The 15,398-nt window shown below is 44.9% G+C and overlaps 1 protein-coding gene across 7 annotated transcripts; it reads right to left on the bottom strand.

Annotated features, from left to right (window-relative positions):
- Window positions 1–2,431: 2,431 nt before the first annotated feature.
- IRX6 (iroquois homeobox 6) lies at window positions 2,432–7,813 on the bottom strand. 7 transcript variants are annotated; one of them, XM_084645007.1, is made up of 8 exons: window positions 7,731–7,813; window positions 6,428–6,685; window positions 5,908–6,017; window positions 5,012–5,319; window positions 4,074–4,682; window positions 3,541–3,654; window positions 3,123–3,154; window positions 2,432–2,863 (listed from the first exon to the last, which is right to left on the bottom strand). In XM_084645007.1, exons 1-6 carry the CDS (start codon window positions 7,773–7,775, stop codon window positions 3,542–3,544), a joined length of 1,443 nt encoding a protein of 480 aa, XP_084501133.1. In that variant the 5' UTR covers window positions 7,776–7,813; the 3' UTR covers window positions 2,432–2,863; window positions 3,123–3,154; window position 3,541. The 7 variants fall into 7 exon arrangements, with proteins under 7 accessions (XP_084501133.1, XP_084501130.1, XP_084501129.1 ...); XM_084645004.1 differs by having other exon boundaries at window positions 2,432–2,860; window positions 4,074–4,685; XM_084645003.1 differs by having other exon boundaries at window positions 4,074–4,685.
- Window positions 7,814–15,398: the final 7,585 nt, after the last annotated feature.

Below are 15,398 nucleotides of genomic sequence, written 5' to 3' on the forward strand. Positions count from 1 at the left end.
TGAAATAATGTTTATCTTCTCGCAGCTTAATTTCCCTGCCTCTAAGCTGCAGGTCACTGCCACAGCCTGCTGCTCCTGCGGGGCTGGGCTTTCCCAAGAATGCATAAGAAAGTGTAAAAGCAACATGCATGGGGAAGTAGCATAAGTCTCAATCAAGTCATCTTTGTACCTAAAGGGAATACTTTAGAAAGTGATCGGCTCTTTCTAAGTGGCAATGCACTTCTTCTATGCTACTGATTTCATCCAGTGCTATCTGATCGGCGGTTTGTTTGAATCCCGGAGACACACAATGCATCTATTTATATGTTCCTCTGGGTTGTGTTTTACTGTGCGCACCACAGCAAACAATTTCGGAGCATCTTGGTAATAAAAATATACCGTTGTCCACAAGCTGCAAAATCTCTCGGTAAAGCGAAAGTTTGTCGGAAGGCGAAAACTCTGTAGCTAGAGAAGGGTTCATACAAATGAATGTAGAGGCAGTCAGTGCAGAAATCCATACCGAGGGAAAAGGCAATAGAATAGTTCTGCATGTCGTAATCGGGGAAATAAAGATTTACAGGCTAATTTTTTAAGCTACAAGAAGTCGCCTCAGACCTCGAGAGGTGTAACATCTGTCAGTTTCTCTCCATCATCTGGTAATTAAAGAGCGAAGGAAAGCAGTTTGATCCCATTCCAGTGGTCATTAACGCTTGAATGAGGAACTATATGGATATTAAGAGTTAATTCCTGTTAAGGTGAATGTGTGATTAGTAAATACTTCAGAATGATCTGTCTGCTACTTCTAATTAGCGCTAAAGTTCCCCTCATAGGAGTCCAGCCAGAAGCCTCGGCGTAGGCCACTTGAACAGGGATTGTTGTTAAATTGCAAGTAAACTTTAAGGGGCATGCCCAGCGCTCTTCACTTCGGCAGATCTCCCACTGAGTCCACTGGGAATGTTGTAAGGGCTGAACTGATTGGCCCACAAAACTGGAAAATCTATGGTAACCTTTTCTACTTACGGTCTTCATCACAAAACCCCGTGCTGCTTCTCAGCATTAAAGCTGAAGTATTTATAAATAATGGGACATGCATTAAAATATATGCACTTTAGGAATATTTACAATAAAAAGAAAACAGGACATACTACATTTTCCACATAAAAATCGGTGTGTGTGTGTGTGATATGTTCATAATATATAGAGGTCTTATACAACTATAATGTTTTGTGTCTTAGGTGTGTGTTTCATACTTGGAAGACATGATAATTAACTCATAACAAAGGTCTAGTGCGTATATCATAGTTACTTATTCCGGTTGTTATGCAAATTCCAAGTATGAAACATACTCTAAAGAAGGAAAACACCTACGACGTTATAGACGTGAGTCTATGATCCGCATAGACACACTCCCAACCTACAGATGCATAGAGAGAGCGTGGGTGTGTTACACAGACCACTTCCAGTCACTCCCAGTGATCCCGTCTCATTGATCTTCAGTCTCTCATCCCCCTGAAACGCTTCACTTCTTCTCGGGCACAAAACCATAGGATCCCCCCTGAGCAGTCCCACTTGTCTTAGTAGCCTTTGGTAAACATGCAGAACCCTACTCGATATTCAGGATTGATTTCCCTGATTTATTAAGGCAGAATTCATTGGACTCTATTGACCACAAATGACTTAATGTAAATGTTGACCCTGGTGAACTTGGAAATAGCTAGTATCGGGTTGATCTATAGATGACCTCTTAATTACCACAGTTGTTAATAATTTAAATTATTGCCACTGCTTCTAGAAACAGGGAACAAAGAAACATTCTTTCCTCATCCCGACTTGGTTTATTAGTCTGAACAGAAAGTGTTTGATGACACTTTTAATTAATCAGAAATAATACAGAGATGCGGTTTCCCTTTCTGGTCTGCCTTGGAAAGTTCAACCCTGCTCTTTTAACTGGATTATGGTGATGACTACTTACAATGCCCTACTTTGCCACTCCAGACCAGTTGCTAGACTTTAAACTGGCAGGGGCACCCAATATTCCCTTCCCCCCCCAACCCCCCAGCATGCACGTCTGGGAGGAGGGGTGGATAGTTTAAAAACGGGGAAAGCCAACATCGTTGGGGCGGGGAGGAGGGAGAGACAGCTTTCGCTTGTCCTATTGGTCAGACCTTTGAGTAGTTCAGACATAAGTTCCTCAAGTTTGCAAGACGGCTTTAGAGGATTCAGCTGATTCGTTTTAATTAGAGACTCTTAAAAAATACGTCCAGCGAGATCTTTATAGGATGACAGAAACTAAACAGCCCGTCGAATGTCCTTAAACAATACCCACTCTCTTTTGTCTCTCCAGAACCACACAGACAATATGATTTACAAACATACTTTACCAGAGAAAGAAAGGGGAGGAATGAAAGTACTGTAGGGATTTTATTTTTTTTTAAAGGACAAAGTGGGATAAAGTTAAGACTGGCCTTTTGGTAAACACGCTAATCACTGGTATTTTACAAATTACAAAGTTGTACATTGAACACGACGGTTCTTGAGGCGGGTCTGTTCAAACTCGGAGTGATAGCAGTGGGGTGGCGGGGATGGAGTATTGTCTTGTAAACTTGTGCGAAACTACAATGATCCAGTGCATGAGACAAAGTCTATAATTTATTCAAGTTCCCCCGCTCTCTTTCCGAGGGGGGTTTTAGTCTCATCCATTTTTTAAAAGCAAGTTGTGCATATGTAATGACCGCTCCTCCATACAAGAAGGAGGGAAGCCAGAGTCAGATGTAATGCTTTCAAGGCGCAGGGATCCTCATAGCTGGCGGAGGAGTTTTCAAGCCAAGAGCCTTGATGCTCAGACCCATCTTCGGGATTCTCACATAGGTGCTGGGCTAACCTGCTGAGAAGGAAAGAAAGGTGATGCGAATCTCACTGGCATTAGTGAAATGTGTGTCCCGCGCCTTCAGAGGCTAAAAGCTACGAAAACACCCCAATTTATCGTCTTTAAAATGCTGGAGTTTTTTACAAAACTAAACTCAGGTGCGACATTGGGGGTGGGGGGAAAGACACAGTAAATGTCTTGGGGCAATTTGCTTACTGAAAAGAAACATTTGGACCTAATTATCTGTGTGCTCAAATAACATTTTAAACTAACTTACTAGAATAGTTGTGGGTCCTGGGAGAAATTTCCCTGCAAAGCAGAACACAGATATCATTACTTGTGCCTATCCTCTCCCTTGTCCGTCCTCTCCACCAAACTCACACCACAGTAGCCAGCATATGTTCTCTCTCTCCCACCAAGGTTTCAATAACCTCTCAACTACTAAGCACTCAAATAAAATCATGTAGTTTGGTAAAATGGGGCTGTTTTAATAGGTCACATCGGTCATTCGCACACACGAAGTTAGGTTAGACAAGGGGACCCTGCGCTTTTGTGTAATCTGTTTGTAATACTTTGAAAGTGAAGCAGTATCCCCTAGCAAACACAGCCCGGATTCTCTCTGAAATATATATCTTTTACTGTCCCATTGAGGAGCCCATAAAATGGTTTAGTGTGCAGGAAAGTTAGTTACCTACCTCACCTCTTCAGCACTGGCCTAAAAGCTGTTCTCAGTTTATCTTTATGCTGCGCTACACAACCTTCACTGAGATCTATGGCTCCTTGGCTGGGTTTCACATTTCTCCCAAACCCTGCGTATAGACACAACCAATTTATCATCAACGTTGAAGCTTCACCAGGTACATTTGCTTTGTCTGACCTAGGCCAAAAGGCTTTCCAGCTCTCTGAAATCCTTCCAGCCTCTTGGACTTTGGGGGGCCTGCCCATACCCCACTCCCTCACCCCAGCCAGGAGTTAGTTGTACTAGAATAATTGTTCAAAATAAGCTTATGTTGCAGAAAATGATTAGGCCCAGCAGCCAGCTCTGTGCTGCATCAAATTAGCGGGAGCTGTATGTTTTTCATGTGACCTGTGCGGTAAACAAACGTGTTGGGCTAGAAACAGGCAGCTAATGGGGAAGGAGGTCAGTTGTTACGGTTAGCCGCCTGTTTTAGCATTGAAGCATGCCCCCCCCAGCCCCCCATCAGGACGAAGAGAAATATGGAAGTACCTTCAGCTCCTGAAGAATACTGGCACGTCTCCCCCAGGACGGGATAGGGAGCACAGCTTAGTTGGATAGACTGCAGGTTGAAAGTGGAGTTTCTACAAATCTTGGTGGCCTGGGGTAGTTCTTCGAGCGCACTGTCCGCAATGGGCTGGGCTCTGAGACTGCCCAGGGGGCTGGCCTCAGGGCAGCGTCCCGACCCAGAGCGCCTCCCCCTGCCCAGCAAACAGCCAGGGCTCACGGTCCTTGGCTCGGTGTGCGGGGGGGCAACCGCAACATGGGCCCCGGCTGTGTGAGCTAACGACCAGATTCTGGGCTTGTCTGGGGTTTCGTATTGCTGCCCTTGAGTAATGGTGCCCACCGCCTTGGCTGCCTTTTGCCCCACGGTCTCTAAGAAGTCTCCTCCTGCCACCGGCACGGTCTTGTTACAGGGGAGAGTGTGAAAATGGCTAGGTGGGGTCACGCTGGTGCAGTCCCTTTTCTCAGACTCCGCCAAAGCCGTGCTGACTTTCGGGGCAGTCTTTCGGTCGTTGTCTATCTTGTCTTGTTCGTCCTCGTCTAAATCGTCCAGGTCTCTCAGTCTCAATTCCTTTTCTTCCTTGAAGCTTTTCTGACCTGCTTTTCAAAATAAGGAAGGGGGGGGGGAAGAAACCAACACATGAGTGAGATTGTGAAAGGGCACGAGAACTGGGTGTGTGCAATGCAAGATGTTAATCACCGACAGTATATTTGTGTGTGGGGGGAGGATGCTTTGCAGAGGCTGTTGTCTCATTACTTTTGACGCCACTTCCTATAGAGTTTGCTATTGTGTCTTTGAGATGGGGTCTGTCTCTTGTCTTGCTTTTTAAACACCTTCCTAAGGAAGACATGGCTATCAAGAAAGAGAAATCCCAGCACAATCCAATTCAAAGTCACTCGTCCTAGGTGTCCTCCCCCACCCCTACCTTTGCCTTCATTTTCGGTGCCATACTCCTCTTCCTCTCTTTTGTTTTCATCTTTTCTCTCTTCCCCTGCTTTGTTCTTGGGAGACCAGGTCATTTTGTTTTCCTTCTTGAGCCTCCGTCGGGCGTTAGCAAACCAAGTGGACACTTGAGTGAGGGTCATTTTGGTGATGATGGCCAGCATGATTTTCTCGCCTTTGGTGGGATAAGGGTTTTTCCTGTGTTCGTACAGCCAGGTCTTAAGGGTGCTGGTTGTCTCTCGAGTTGCATTTTTGCGCCTGGCTGAGCCACTGAAATCCACTGTCCCATACCTGCCATGAAATATTTAAAGAGGAAATGTCACTGCATGGGTAATATGCGGAAGTGGCACAAAATTAACTTTACCAGCAAACCGTCTATTCAGACTAAAGCTACCCACTCTAAACAATTCCTCCCCCTCTCCTCCGGCTTCTATTAGCCAGAATTACTTCGCTGACTTCGCTCTGGGTGTTTTATTTATTTGCTACTTTTTTGTGTTTGTTTTTAAACGACGGGATGGGATCAAAGAGGACCGGGGAAGGAGAGGGAATCATTCGGTCGCGGTCCCGTTTCGAGTTCACCCTGGAGTGGGAGGTCACGAGCAGAGGGTTACACCCCGTTTTAACGGGGAGTGCCACGTGTCACCGCTTTCGCAGGCGATGTTGTGAATACAATTCGCCTTGCCCTAGAACTTGGTTGCCGCGGCAATTGACCAAGGAGGTGAGCGGCCAAGTTTTGATGCTGCCTGACTGCTGTTAGCCGCGTGCTTCGAGCCTTTGTAGAACATCTGTCAGCTAGAACACCCCGGGGTTTGGGGACGCCTGTTGCTGCGTCGCAGAGGGATATTAATCCTACTCGCAGTTGATCCAAGGGGCTGTTACCTGTCGTACTGGTACTGCCCTAAGGAATGATCGTAGGGGTAGAAGGCAGCAGGCTGTCCGATTCCCGAGTGCAAACCGCTCGTGCCGTCCTTCATTTCATACTGAGGGTTCTGGAAGGGAAGGAGCAGCGCTGGACGTTCAGATTGAAGGTGTTAAAACAGGAAATTTGTCTGACTGAATCCACTTGTCTGACTGAATCAAGGGGGGGGGGGCTCCATGCATTCCAATCCTGTGACGCCCCTGCTGTGTCTCTGATCCCTGCTGTCCTGAGGGGCCCCCGCTGCTGCCTTTACACCAGAAGGACGAGGCAGCTGTCTTAGCATGCTTGCTAATTTTGCTTCTTCCTACACACTCTGCCTCTTCCCCTCCCCTCCCCGTGTCCTAAAGCAAGTTTGTCGCCTGTTGCAGGCTAGCTGACCCCCCCCCCCTTCCTGTCCTCCCTCCCCCTATGCCCAGAGGTAGCCATAGAATAAAAGCTCCTGGTCACAGGACGAAGCTTGGTATTTGGGCGTCTACTCACCAGCGTGGTGTAAAGAGTGGATGGGTCTGTGCTGTAAGGAAGGTAGTTGGCATAACCCTGGCTGGCTGCGGCTGCTGAATAGGGAGAGCTGCACATCCCCAGAGCTGCATTGAGCTCCGTCCGGGTGCTGGTCAGCAGCCTGTTTTCGTACGAGGGGCAGCAAATCGTAGCCGCGTGGGCAGACCCAGAGCAAACATCCGACACGGATCTGGAGGCAGTTTCACAACAAGTCGTACTGGGGCTGGCAGACACAAAAAACTGGGGAGAGAAAAGGATGTTTTACACGCAGCACCAGCAGAAAGAATTGAGATGGGGAGGGAAACACCCAACCTGCCTACAAAGGAGTGTCAACTAGTGCAGGAAAATTGGAACTAAACCGAATGGGAAGCGTGTGTGTGTGTGTGTGTGGGGGGGGGGGGCAGCTAATCAAAGCAGGCAAAACTTTAGGGAAACCATTGCCATAGAAAATTGTAAAACAAATCTGTGTAAACCCCGTTACTCCAGTTCACACTGATCTAAAGGCAAGAAGTTGCGATTGCAGATTACTTGACAATAGGCGAAGCACTAAATATGTCAGATGATGCAGTCAAAGGCGTCGGATTCCTTTACTTTTAAAAGCACAGGGGAAGCCAACTTCCCAAGGAAGGGGAGGAAAACCTTGCCGTGATCACGGTGTATAAATAATCCAACCAAAATAAATTATGGATCGATTTACCATAGAGCAGCAATTTAGTTAATTTGGAGGCACTTTTGGAAGTCGCTAGGCAAAAGTCGAGACATTTGTAATAAGAGGCAGTGAGAGGAAAGACGGAGGAGCATGTCACAGATAAATCACACAACAATAACATCTAGTAAAATAGACCGGCACACACAAGCTCTGGCCGAGTACTTTCTAGAGGTGCATAAGAGCTAGCCTGCAAGGCTCACACCGCAGAGTAAAACAAAAAAAGGGAGAAAAACTGGGAGAAAAGCTCCTCCAAAAGCCAATGCCCGACGCTGCGCCTCTCAAATGAAAGCTTTAAGCGAGTAACACAGGTAAATAGATCGATACAGATTTGTAAATCAGCTGCATCTAAACACAGAGCAGTGCCATATCAGGTTCCTTGCCCCGCAGACGGAGGGTGGTTGTCATTTTTTAAAATCCTAGAATAACACAAGAGACACACGCACGCACACATTTCTTAAAAAGCCTCCAGATGCGCCCTTTAAAAAGACTCGAAGCAAAGGGGGGTGGGGGAAGGAAACAAGACATCTGGAATGCAGCAGCGGAATCTGATCAAAAGTGAGTGCTCACTTCTCTTACCTGCGAAGTGGTGCTGTAGGGATATCCAAACTGAGAGAAGGACATAGCTGCTCCTTATTTTTGAACCATAAGCAATATTCCTCCTCCCCCCCCCGATCGATTGTAACTAAACCCCCTGCTTCAAGATGTACCTTCTCCCATACACATGTCCACGTATGGCTTCCCCCACCTCAATTATAGATGATTACACTTAAGAAAAGCAACCAGGCATGAGGTATGGAGCCTGAAAGAAGGCTTCCCCCCCCCCACCTGCCATCCTTCTTAGGAATATATATGTTTTTATATAAAAATCACCCCAATATATGGAGGCTTGAACTGAAAAGGGGAGTTTAAAAGAAAGGAGGGGATCACGTAAGGCTTGCAAGATATGGAGCCTGCTTGTTGTATTATTTTCTGCTCTATAGTTCTTTAGCATTCATCCATGGAAGAGTATCCAAGTGACGTCATAGTAATCCCGAAACGACAGCCCCAGCCAGGCTATAACCATCGTTGCCAATCATCTCTAACAGCTAAGATGCACTCAACACTTGTTTCATGTTGTTTTAATGTTGGGCTGTGATGCACGTCAAAGGCAGGGACCTGGACTGCTGCGCGGTTGGTCTCTCGCGGGCGCTCTCTTTAAAAACACAATCCAATTTGGATTTTGAAGAATCAGGGGGGGGGGCGGGAGAAGAAACTTCTTCCATTCACTAAAGTGTAACCTAGACCGTTCTCCCCCCTCCCCGAGATACCTCAGCCCTGGAGCTTCAAAGAAAGAAAAGGGAAAGAAATGGCGTTTGCGGGTAGTGCAGGGGAAAGTCGTGCACAGGAGTTAACCATGCTGCTCCATTCAGGGTGGATCTGGTGCCCGCGAATGTACGGGACTCTCTTTAGCAAATTCTCGAATATGTGCCTGCCTCTGTGCTAATTATCCCCCCTCTCTCCTTTATGATCGTTTGGATCTGTCTGTTCGCCAGCCCCAACTGTTTGCATCCGAGTCCATTATTCGTGCTGCAAAGGCTGGAATCCTCTTGCCCTTTCCAGTGGCCCTGAAAGGAAGGGGCCAAAAAACCAACGACCCCCTTGCAAGGCGCCTGCAGCTTGCCAGGGAAGGGAGAGACATCTGGGATACGCAAATGAGGAAGAACTGCTCCACGTGGGGCTGGGGGGGGGGAGACAACAGCATGCTGGTTGACCAGGGAAGCGAAGAGCCCTCCGAGGTAGTCTTTCCTCTCTCTGTCTCGCAGCCAGCCCGCTCCCTGACCCAAGGGTCTCTCCCTAAGTGATGATGAGCAGGGGATCCATTTTTCTCGATTAGATCCAGAAATGGTCCCAACAGGAATGAATGGAGGGGAGGCGAGGGGAGGCTTTGACAGGTCAATGGGAAGGTGATTGATGGCTGCCTGGAGACCAGCCTGCCCATTACCACTAAGGCGTAATTGCGTCAATTAACAAAATGGAAATGCCCTTGTTTAACCAGCAACGTACACATTGCAAATTTGCCTTTGAGGTGAGATCTTGGGGGTGGGAGGGTTCAGGAGTTTTTCGCGTCGTGTGCTAACCGCAACTGCTCGGTATATGATTTCTCTCCTGGAGAGAAATTACACTGCATTTTAAGGCCAGCTGCCCCTCCCCTCCTCCGACAGGAAAAGTGGTCCTGCACGCCCTGGCCGGATCTGGTATCTTGTGCAGTGCAGAGAGGTAGGGGAGGAGGATCCCTATCCCTGTAAGCCACCAATTTGACAAATTCGGGCGGGGGGAGAGATTTATTTTCTCATTGCAAAAAAAAAACAACCAAAACATTACAACCCTCTCTCTCCCAGCGTCCAGTCTCCCCATGTCTGCTACAGGGGCTCCCAAACTATTTAGTTTATATCAACCTGTGTTCTCTACCGGTTTCTGTTAGCAAAGAGCATTCCACGTACACACACCACACCCAATGTAAACGGGGTATTTGTTGCAACTTGCAACTGAGTGTTCCACGCACGACTTGCCAGAGAAGAGTGGTCTTCCTACTAACGGTGGCATGTTTTTGAGGGGAAAACAAACCAATGAACCCTACTGCGTGTGCTTCCTTGCCTGACGATCGGGACCCTGGCAGATGCGACCTAGACAGAGGTCAGAGTGAAAGCTGACTTTCCTTTCCTCCTGCAGCCCACCCCGAAGTTGGAGGTAGGAATGGACAAATAATAATAAATAAACTAAGCTTAGCTGCAGTTGCGCGGATTCTCTAAGGGTGGCGCTAGAGAGCCGCGCCTGAAGCCGGCAGCTGCTCGAACAGCGCTAGATCTAAGATCTGAGCCAGAGAGAAAGGAAAGAAGCCCGCACCAAAGGAGAATAAACAGCGTTAACCTGTTTCTTCAGGGAATGAAACGCGCTCAGTCCGGTAGAAATACCTTCTGCTCGCAACCTTTTCAAAGTTTGCAGGCAGATACTGTGCAAGCCCAGCCCGAAAACGCCGTGACCCCCTTCCCCCCAAATGATACCCACCGAAAGTTGCCCCTTAAGGTAGCCAGAACACGGGGGTCAGAGTTTGCAACGGGAGGCGCAATATTATTCTGCTGCGAATAAACAAACCCCTCTGAAAACCAAGACCGGTTACTTAAGTCGTGGGATTGGCGCTCATGTCCGACCGCGGGCGCATTCAGGCTGTGAAAACCCACAAGGCAATTCAGCAAAGCCAAACCAAACTTCTATTGTTTTACACCAACCGCCTTCTGAATGCACAAGCCCTGATTCTGGGAAACGCTCAGCATTCATTGCTGAAGCAAAAGAAAACACGCGCGCACACACCCGCCCCCAGTCTCTTCTCAGAACAATAACAAAAGTCCGGCAATACCGGTTTTAAAAAGTTTCTTTTATTAAGAAACAGCGCTTCTCGCTTGGGAGTTAATACAGTGTTGTTGCTGGAAGCGGCATTGACTATGCCAGAAAGAATCCTCTCCATGGAGCAAGGGAACTCACTTTAAGCACTTTCCACGTGTAAATAAGACCCTGGAAAGTAAGTTTTCAATTACCTTCGGCGGTTGTATTTCAGCCACAGTGTGTGGGTATAAATGCGGCTCTAATATAAGGTAAGAGAAGACTAGTTGTAGGGAGATCTGGATTTGTTGCACTCCTGCAATTATTAAAGGGCGGGGGGGAGAAAGATGATCTAGAAGCCACTCTTCTATCAGCCACGTATAACATTGGGCTGCTCCTCTCCGACCGGCTTGCCAGACTAGATCCTATTGCCCACCACCTTAGAGGCACTGTGGCAACAGGAATACAGGAATTCTTCCTATCCAAACACACTCATATTACAGATTTCAGTAATATGCAGCGGCCAAGACTTCCACTGTATTTCAGGCCAGTTTCAAAGCTCACCTGTGAGGAAGGAGAGGATATGTGCACTACTTTAGTCCAATCTGGAGCAACCATTTACATGTATAGACCACTTGGAGGTCTGGATTTAAGCACATCACCTTTTTTTTTGTCCCTGATGGCACCTCATTGAACGGTACGTTTGAGGGAGCACTGTATTCATGAAGGATTTGATTGTTTGTGTTTACTATGCATAGGTATTAAAACTCAGTGGGCAGAAGTGCCATAAGAAGAATTGTTGACTATCTGGAGTGGTGCTGTTTGTGTGAAATACTGTCCAGGGCTTTCTCTCCTTTCCCTTGTTTGTTCACAATTACACTATGTATCCACTAATCCAAGATAACAGAAGAATTGCTTGGTTTTGAGATCTGGTTTGGGGTGTATTAAAATAGCAGTTTATCGACTGCCACTCTGTACACTAATTTAAGTTGCTCTTCCTGGAAGTTTTGCCAGAATAGAAGGTGCAAGATCTCACCCCTCAGATTTCAAGGCTCCTGCTAATGTTTAATCTTCTGGAGATCTCTGATGCTCAGACTCTGCTGAGCTCCTGAACCTTGCAGTATCCAGTTACCTTGAGAAAGAGCTGAAATTATCTTCAGACCAATTTGACTATAATTTCTGCGGGGGAACAAAAACAAAAAAGCCAGACTTTAATTTGAATTGTGGATGATCTGGATGGAATAGTACTGTTAGTGTGAAATGCTGACCAAGGCGGTACTTTTCAGTCAAGCAACTGATCCATTTTTGCCATTTTTGACACTGGCAGTAATTTAAGAAAATTCATTAAAAAACACTTTTGGGTAACATTATTGCTAATTAATTTAATTGCAAGAATCCCTGGGAGGGGGGGGGGGAGTATGTTAATTATAAAGTAATAAAACCACTTTTTCTAAGTCACTTGACTCTGCAACTGTTATTACCAATTTAGTGTTTCTTAACAGAAATGCTTTCTTAAATTATCTGATAAAAGCAGCAACAACAAAATTTGCTCAGCCCCTTTGTGATAAGAAGACATAGGGGCTATTGTGAGGGCATTATTGATTTACTCTTGATTTATAAATCCAGCCAGTTTGTAGAAATGCTATGTTCAAGTTTACCTCTCTCTCTTGACCTTAAAAATAAATGAACACCGAAACCTCAAGCAATATTCAATGCACAAAACCAATCTCATAATAGACACAATGCAGATCAATGCAAACATTATATTTGTCAATCTGTACCCAGCACAATCAATATTAAAACAAATCTATTACCTGTTAAGTATCCTGCAGCTGACTGCAGCTTTGAGAGATGGCCTTTTGCAACTAAATTCTCTCTTTACTTGTGGCACCCTGCCTTGCCCTTTGGAGATCTTTGTGTAACATACTTTGTGCACAAGAGCCAGACATGTGACGGTTTTAAATTACCCTTCCAACCTGGGATATTAAACTATGTTCACATTAACCAATACAAGTTTTACCTTCCCACACTAGATTTTCAAGAGGTCAGAAGTTCTATCTTTCCTTGTTCTTCTGAAACGCTGCTACCAGGCTGTTTGGTTATCTCACTTAGCAACTGGAATCAGTATGTCAAAATTGTTCAATCATCTTTCTGTGATATGTAAACATAGGCATAAACTTAATGTAAATGGCTTCTTGAACCAATCTTGGTTCAGTGAAGCTTTGGAGAGAAAGTATTGTGGAATTGGCTTTTACTTTTTGATTATAGTAAACTACTTCAACAACTGTATTGTCATTCTGCTTTTCACACTGATGGCAATGTTTTATGGGAGAGCTTAAGTTACCATGGTGTGGCAGATGATTGTTGTAAATCTTTCCCATTAATTTGTACCTATACACTCAGTGTGTATTCCTTTTAATAAGCTGTTCCAAAGAACAATATATCTATGTACTGTACATGAACAGAAAAAATTATCTATGGATTCAAAACTTCTGTTTTTAAGGAGAATATCAGAGTCTCAGTTGAAAATGTTTTGAGTAGTATTGCAGTGAAGCATGATGACTGGAGTCCAAATGCAGTTGACTTAATTTGATTTTTGGTGCTTTTAGTATCAGCATCATTTGGTTTAGCTCTGTCATTGCCTTACTTAAAAAGTAATCATTGAGAGGTAAAGTAATAAGTATGCTCTTTCCATTAACACAAATGCAACTGATGACAACTATGTGAATAAACTAATAGCTTAATTGAAACATGCATAGAATGTCATTTACAGAAAATAAGAATATTGCGAGAGGAGAGGGAAACACAAAGTGTCCGGAGGGGGAGGGAAACAAATGAAATATGAGGGCAAAAATATTGCTGAGAAGAAAGTACACTTATATTTTAAAATATAGATTTTTGTTGTCGTAGCTCTTTTAGTACTTAGAAAATGAAAATTCTTCAAGTCCATGCATGAATAAACAAGCACAGCTGGGCAGCCTAATACATAATTTATACTGATCAGTCACTGCAGATCTAACTGAATAAAATCAAAATGAACACTAATTGTTTTGACAAACTAAAGTAGTGTGTATGGTGGCTTATTGTAAAGCTTGCTGGTTACTTTCCTTATCTCAGTGGCGATTGTCAATGGTGATTTCTGCACTAGAAGCAGAAAAAGACCAGACAAAATTAGGACAATATTAGGATTAATATCTTGTCACAGATAAAGCATTTCAATTGCTTAGCACATGAGCAGAAAACAGAAATAACTCCCTTCAGAACAGAGGTAGAACTGACATTGTGAAGCATGGAACACATCTTGATTTATTAGGGGAGGTGTAATTGCTGAGATAATATGTGGTACCTTGTCAGTCACGGATAAATCCAGTACATAGTTGAGAGGTGACATTTATTTTTTAGCTCAAGTTTGAAACATGCATAGGTTTAACTTTCAAGATCTTTAAGCATTTGTGTTTTGAAAAGGGAACATGTGAAGAGATGTTGCTGAATTCCTTGAATGTTATACATCCACTTCACCTAGTCCAAAAAGTTGCAAAACTTAGCACGGTTTTGGGAACGTCCAAGGTATTAACATGGTGATTTTTAAGTGATGAATATCCTAATTTGCAATAGGTTTCAGAGCAGCAGCCGTGTTAGTCTGTATTCGCAAAAAGAAAAGGAGTCCTTGTGGCACTTTAGAGACTAACCAATTTATTTGAGCTTAATTGGTTAGTCTCTAAGGTGCCACAAGTACTCCTTTTCTTTTTGCTAATTTGCAATAATACTTACAATGAAAGATCACAACACCAGAGTGAAACAGTAACTACAGTCTAATACTGCTCTATTACTTGATACGTGCACTGAGTAGTTAAAAGTAGCGACCCTCATCTAAACGCCCATGTTTAGATGTATTGCTAAAAAGAGTTCTGTCTAAAACGTTTCTTCAGAAATTAAACTAGACATAGTCAGACACACAGCAGACATAGCCTCCAAGCAGAATTTCAATGCACCACACTGATTTGCACCTTCCTATTAGCCTGTCCTTTCTGCCACCTGTCCACTATGTCTCGTCTAACTCACACCGCCCTACCTATACCCCTGTGGCTCTGCCATTCTAATGACCTTGGAACCTGACTCTACCCCATGTGACAGCTCCTTTAAATCCGTATAGATCTGTTATCCCTCAGAGTGCCATAGAGGTGGCTACAATAAGTTTTACACCCATGAGATGGGCCCCAATCAGAAAGTCAAGACCTGGAATCAACCTTTCCTCAATTTGGGGACTGTTTGGCTCTCAGGTTCTGGTTTTGGTCCACTTGACAGGTGGGAAAAACACACACACAGAATGAATCTGGGTCTGGATTTTCCCAAAGTCCGTAAGTGTTTGTATTTGTGGTTCTTGGTTTGGGTTCATCACTAAAAGTCTGATTTCAATACAATATTTGGCATTTAAAGAAATATTCCCCTTAAATTTGCATTGCATAGCAGCTCATCAACATTTCTGTATTATTTCTGTGAGTGTTGGGCTTATTTAAGCCCATATAATATGATCTTTACTCAGTAAAGGTGAAATTCATTGACCCTGAATAATGTTTTGAGGGTGAGATCCTTAGCTCCAGCCTGCTCCTTTATGCTGAAAAAAAGGGCCAGAATAACATAAATAGGTCCTAAAAGTCCTATATAGGGCCAGAGGAAGGTTCCCTCTATGCAGGCACTGTGAAAGTTAACCATGAGATTGTTCTCTGAGGATGTCCGAGGAAGCTGGGTTGCAGGGCGTGTGCTCGGGTGGGAGGTGCATGCCAGGAGCAGGGCCACAGTACACATTATTGTGACCCTAGGGCAGCCCGGGGAGGCTGCTGTAATTTAGATAGATCCCCAGAGGGCCACTCCCAAGCCCCTTAGCCT

Source organism: Lepidochelys olivacea, assembly GCF_965140295.1.
Source record: "Lepidochelys olivacea isolate rLepOli2 genome assembly, chromosome: 12".
NCBI lineage: Eukaryota > Metazoa > Chordata > Testudines > Cheloniidae > Lepidochelys > Lepidochelys olivacea.

Bases quoted from the DNA above. Each gene is read 5' to 3' on its own strand.
- IRX6 (XM_084645006.1), bottom strand. From the start codon at position 7,775: ATGTCCTTCTCTCAGTTTGGATATCCCTACAGCACCACTTCGCAG. The intron at 6,686-7,730 runs GTAAGAGAAGTG...TTCTCTCCCCAG, and splicing joins CCTACAGCACCACTTCGCAG to TTTTTTGTGTCTGCCAGCCC. The intron at 6,018-6,427 runs GTGAGTAGACGC...CTTCCCTTCCAG, and splicing joins CCACTCTTTACACCACGCTG to AACCCTCAGTATGAAATGAA.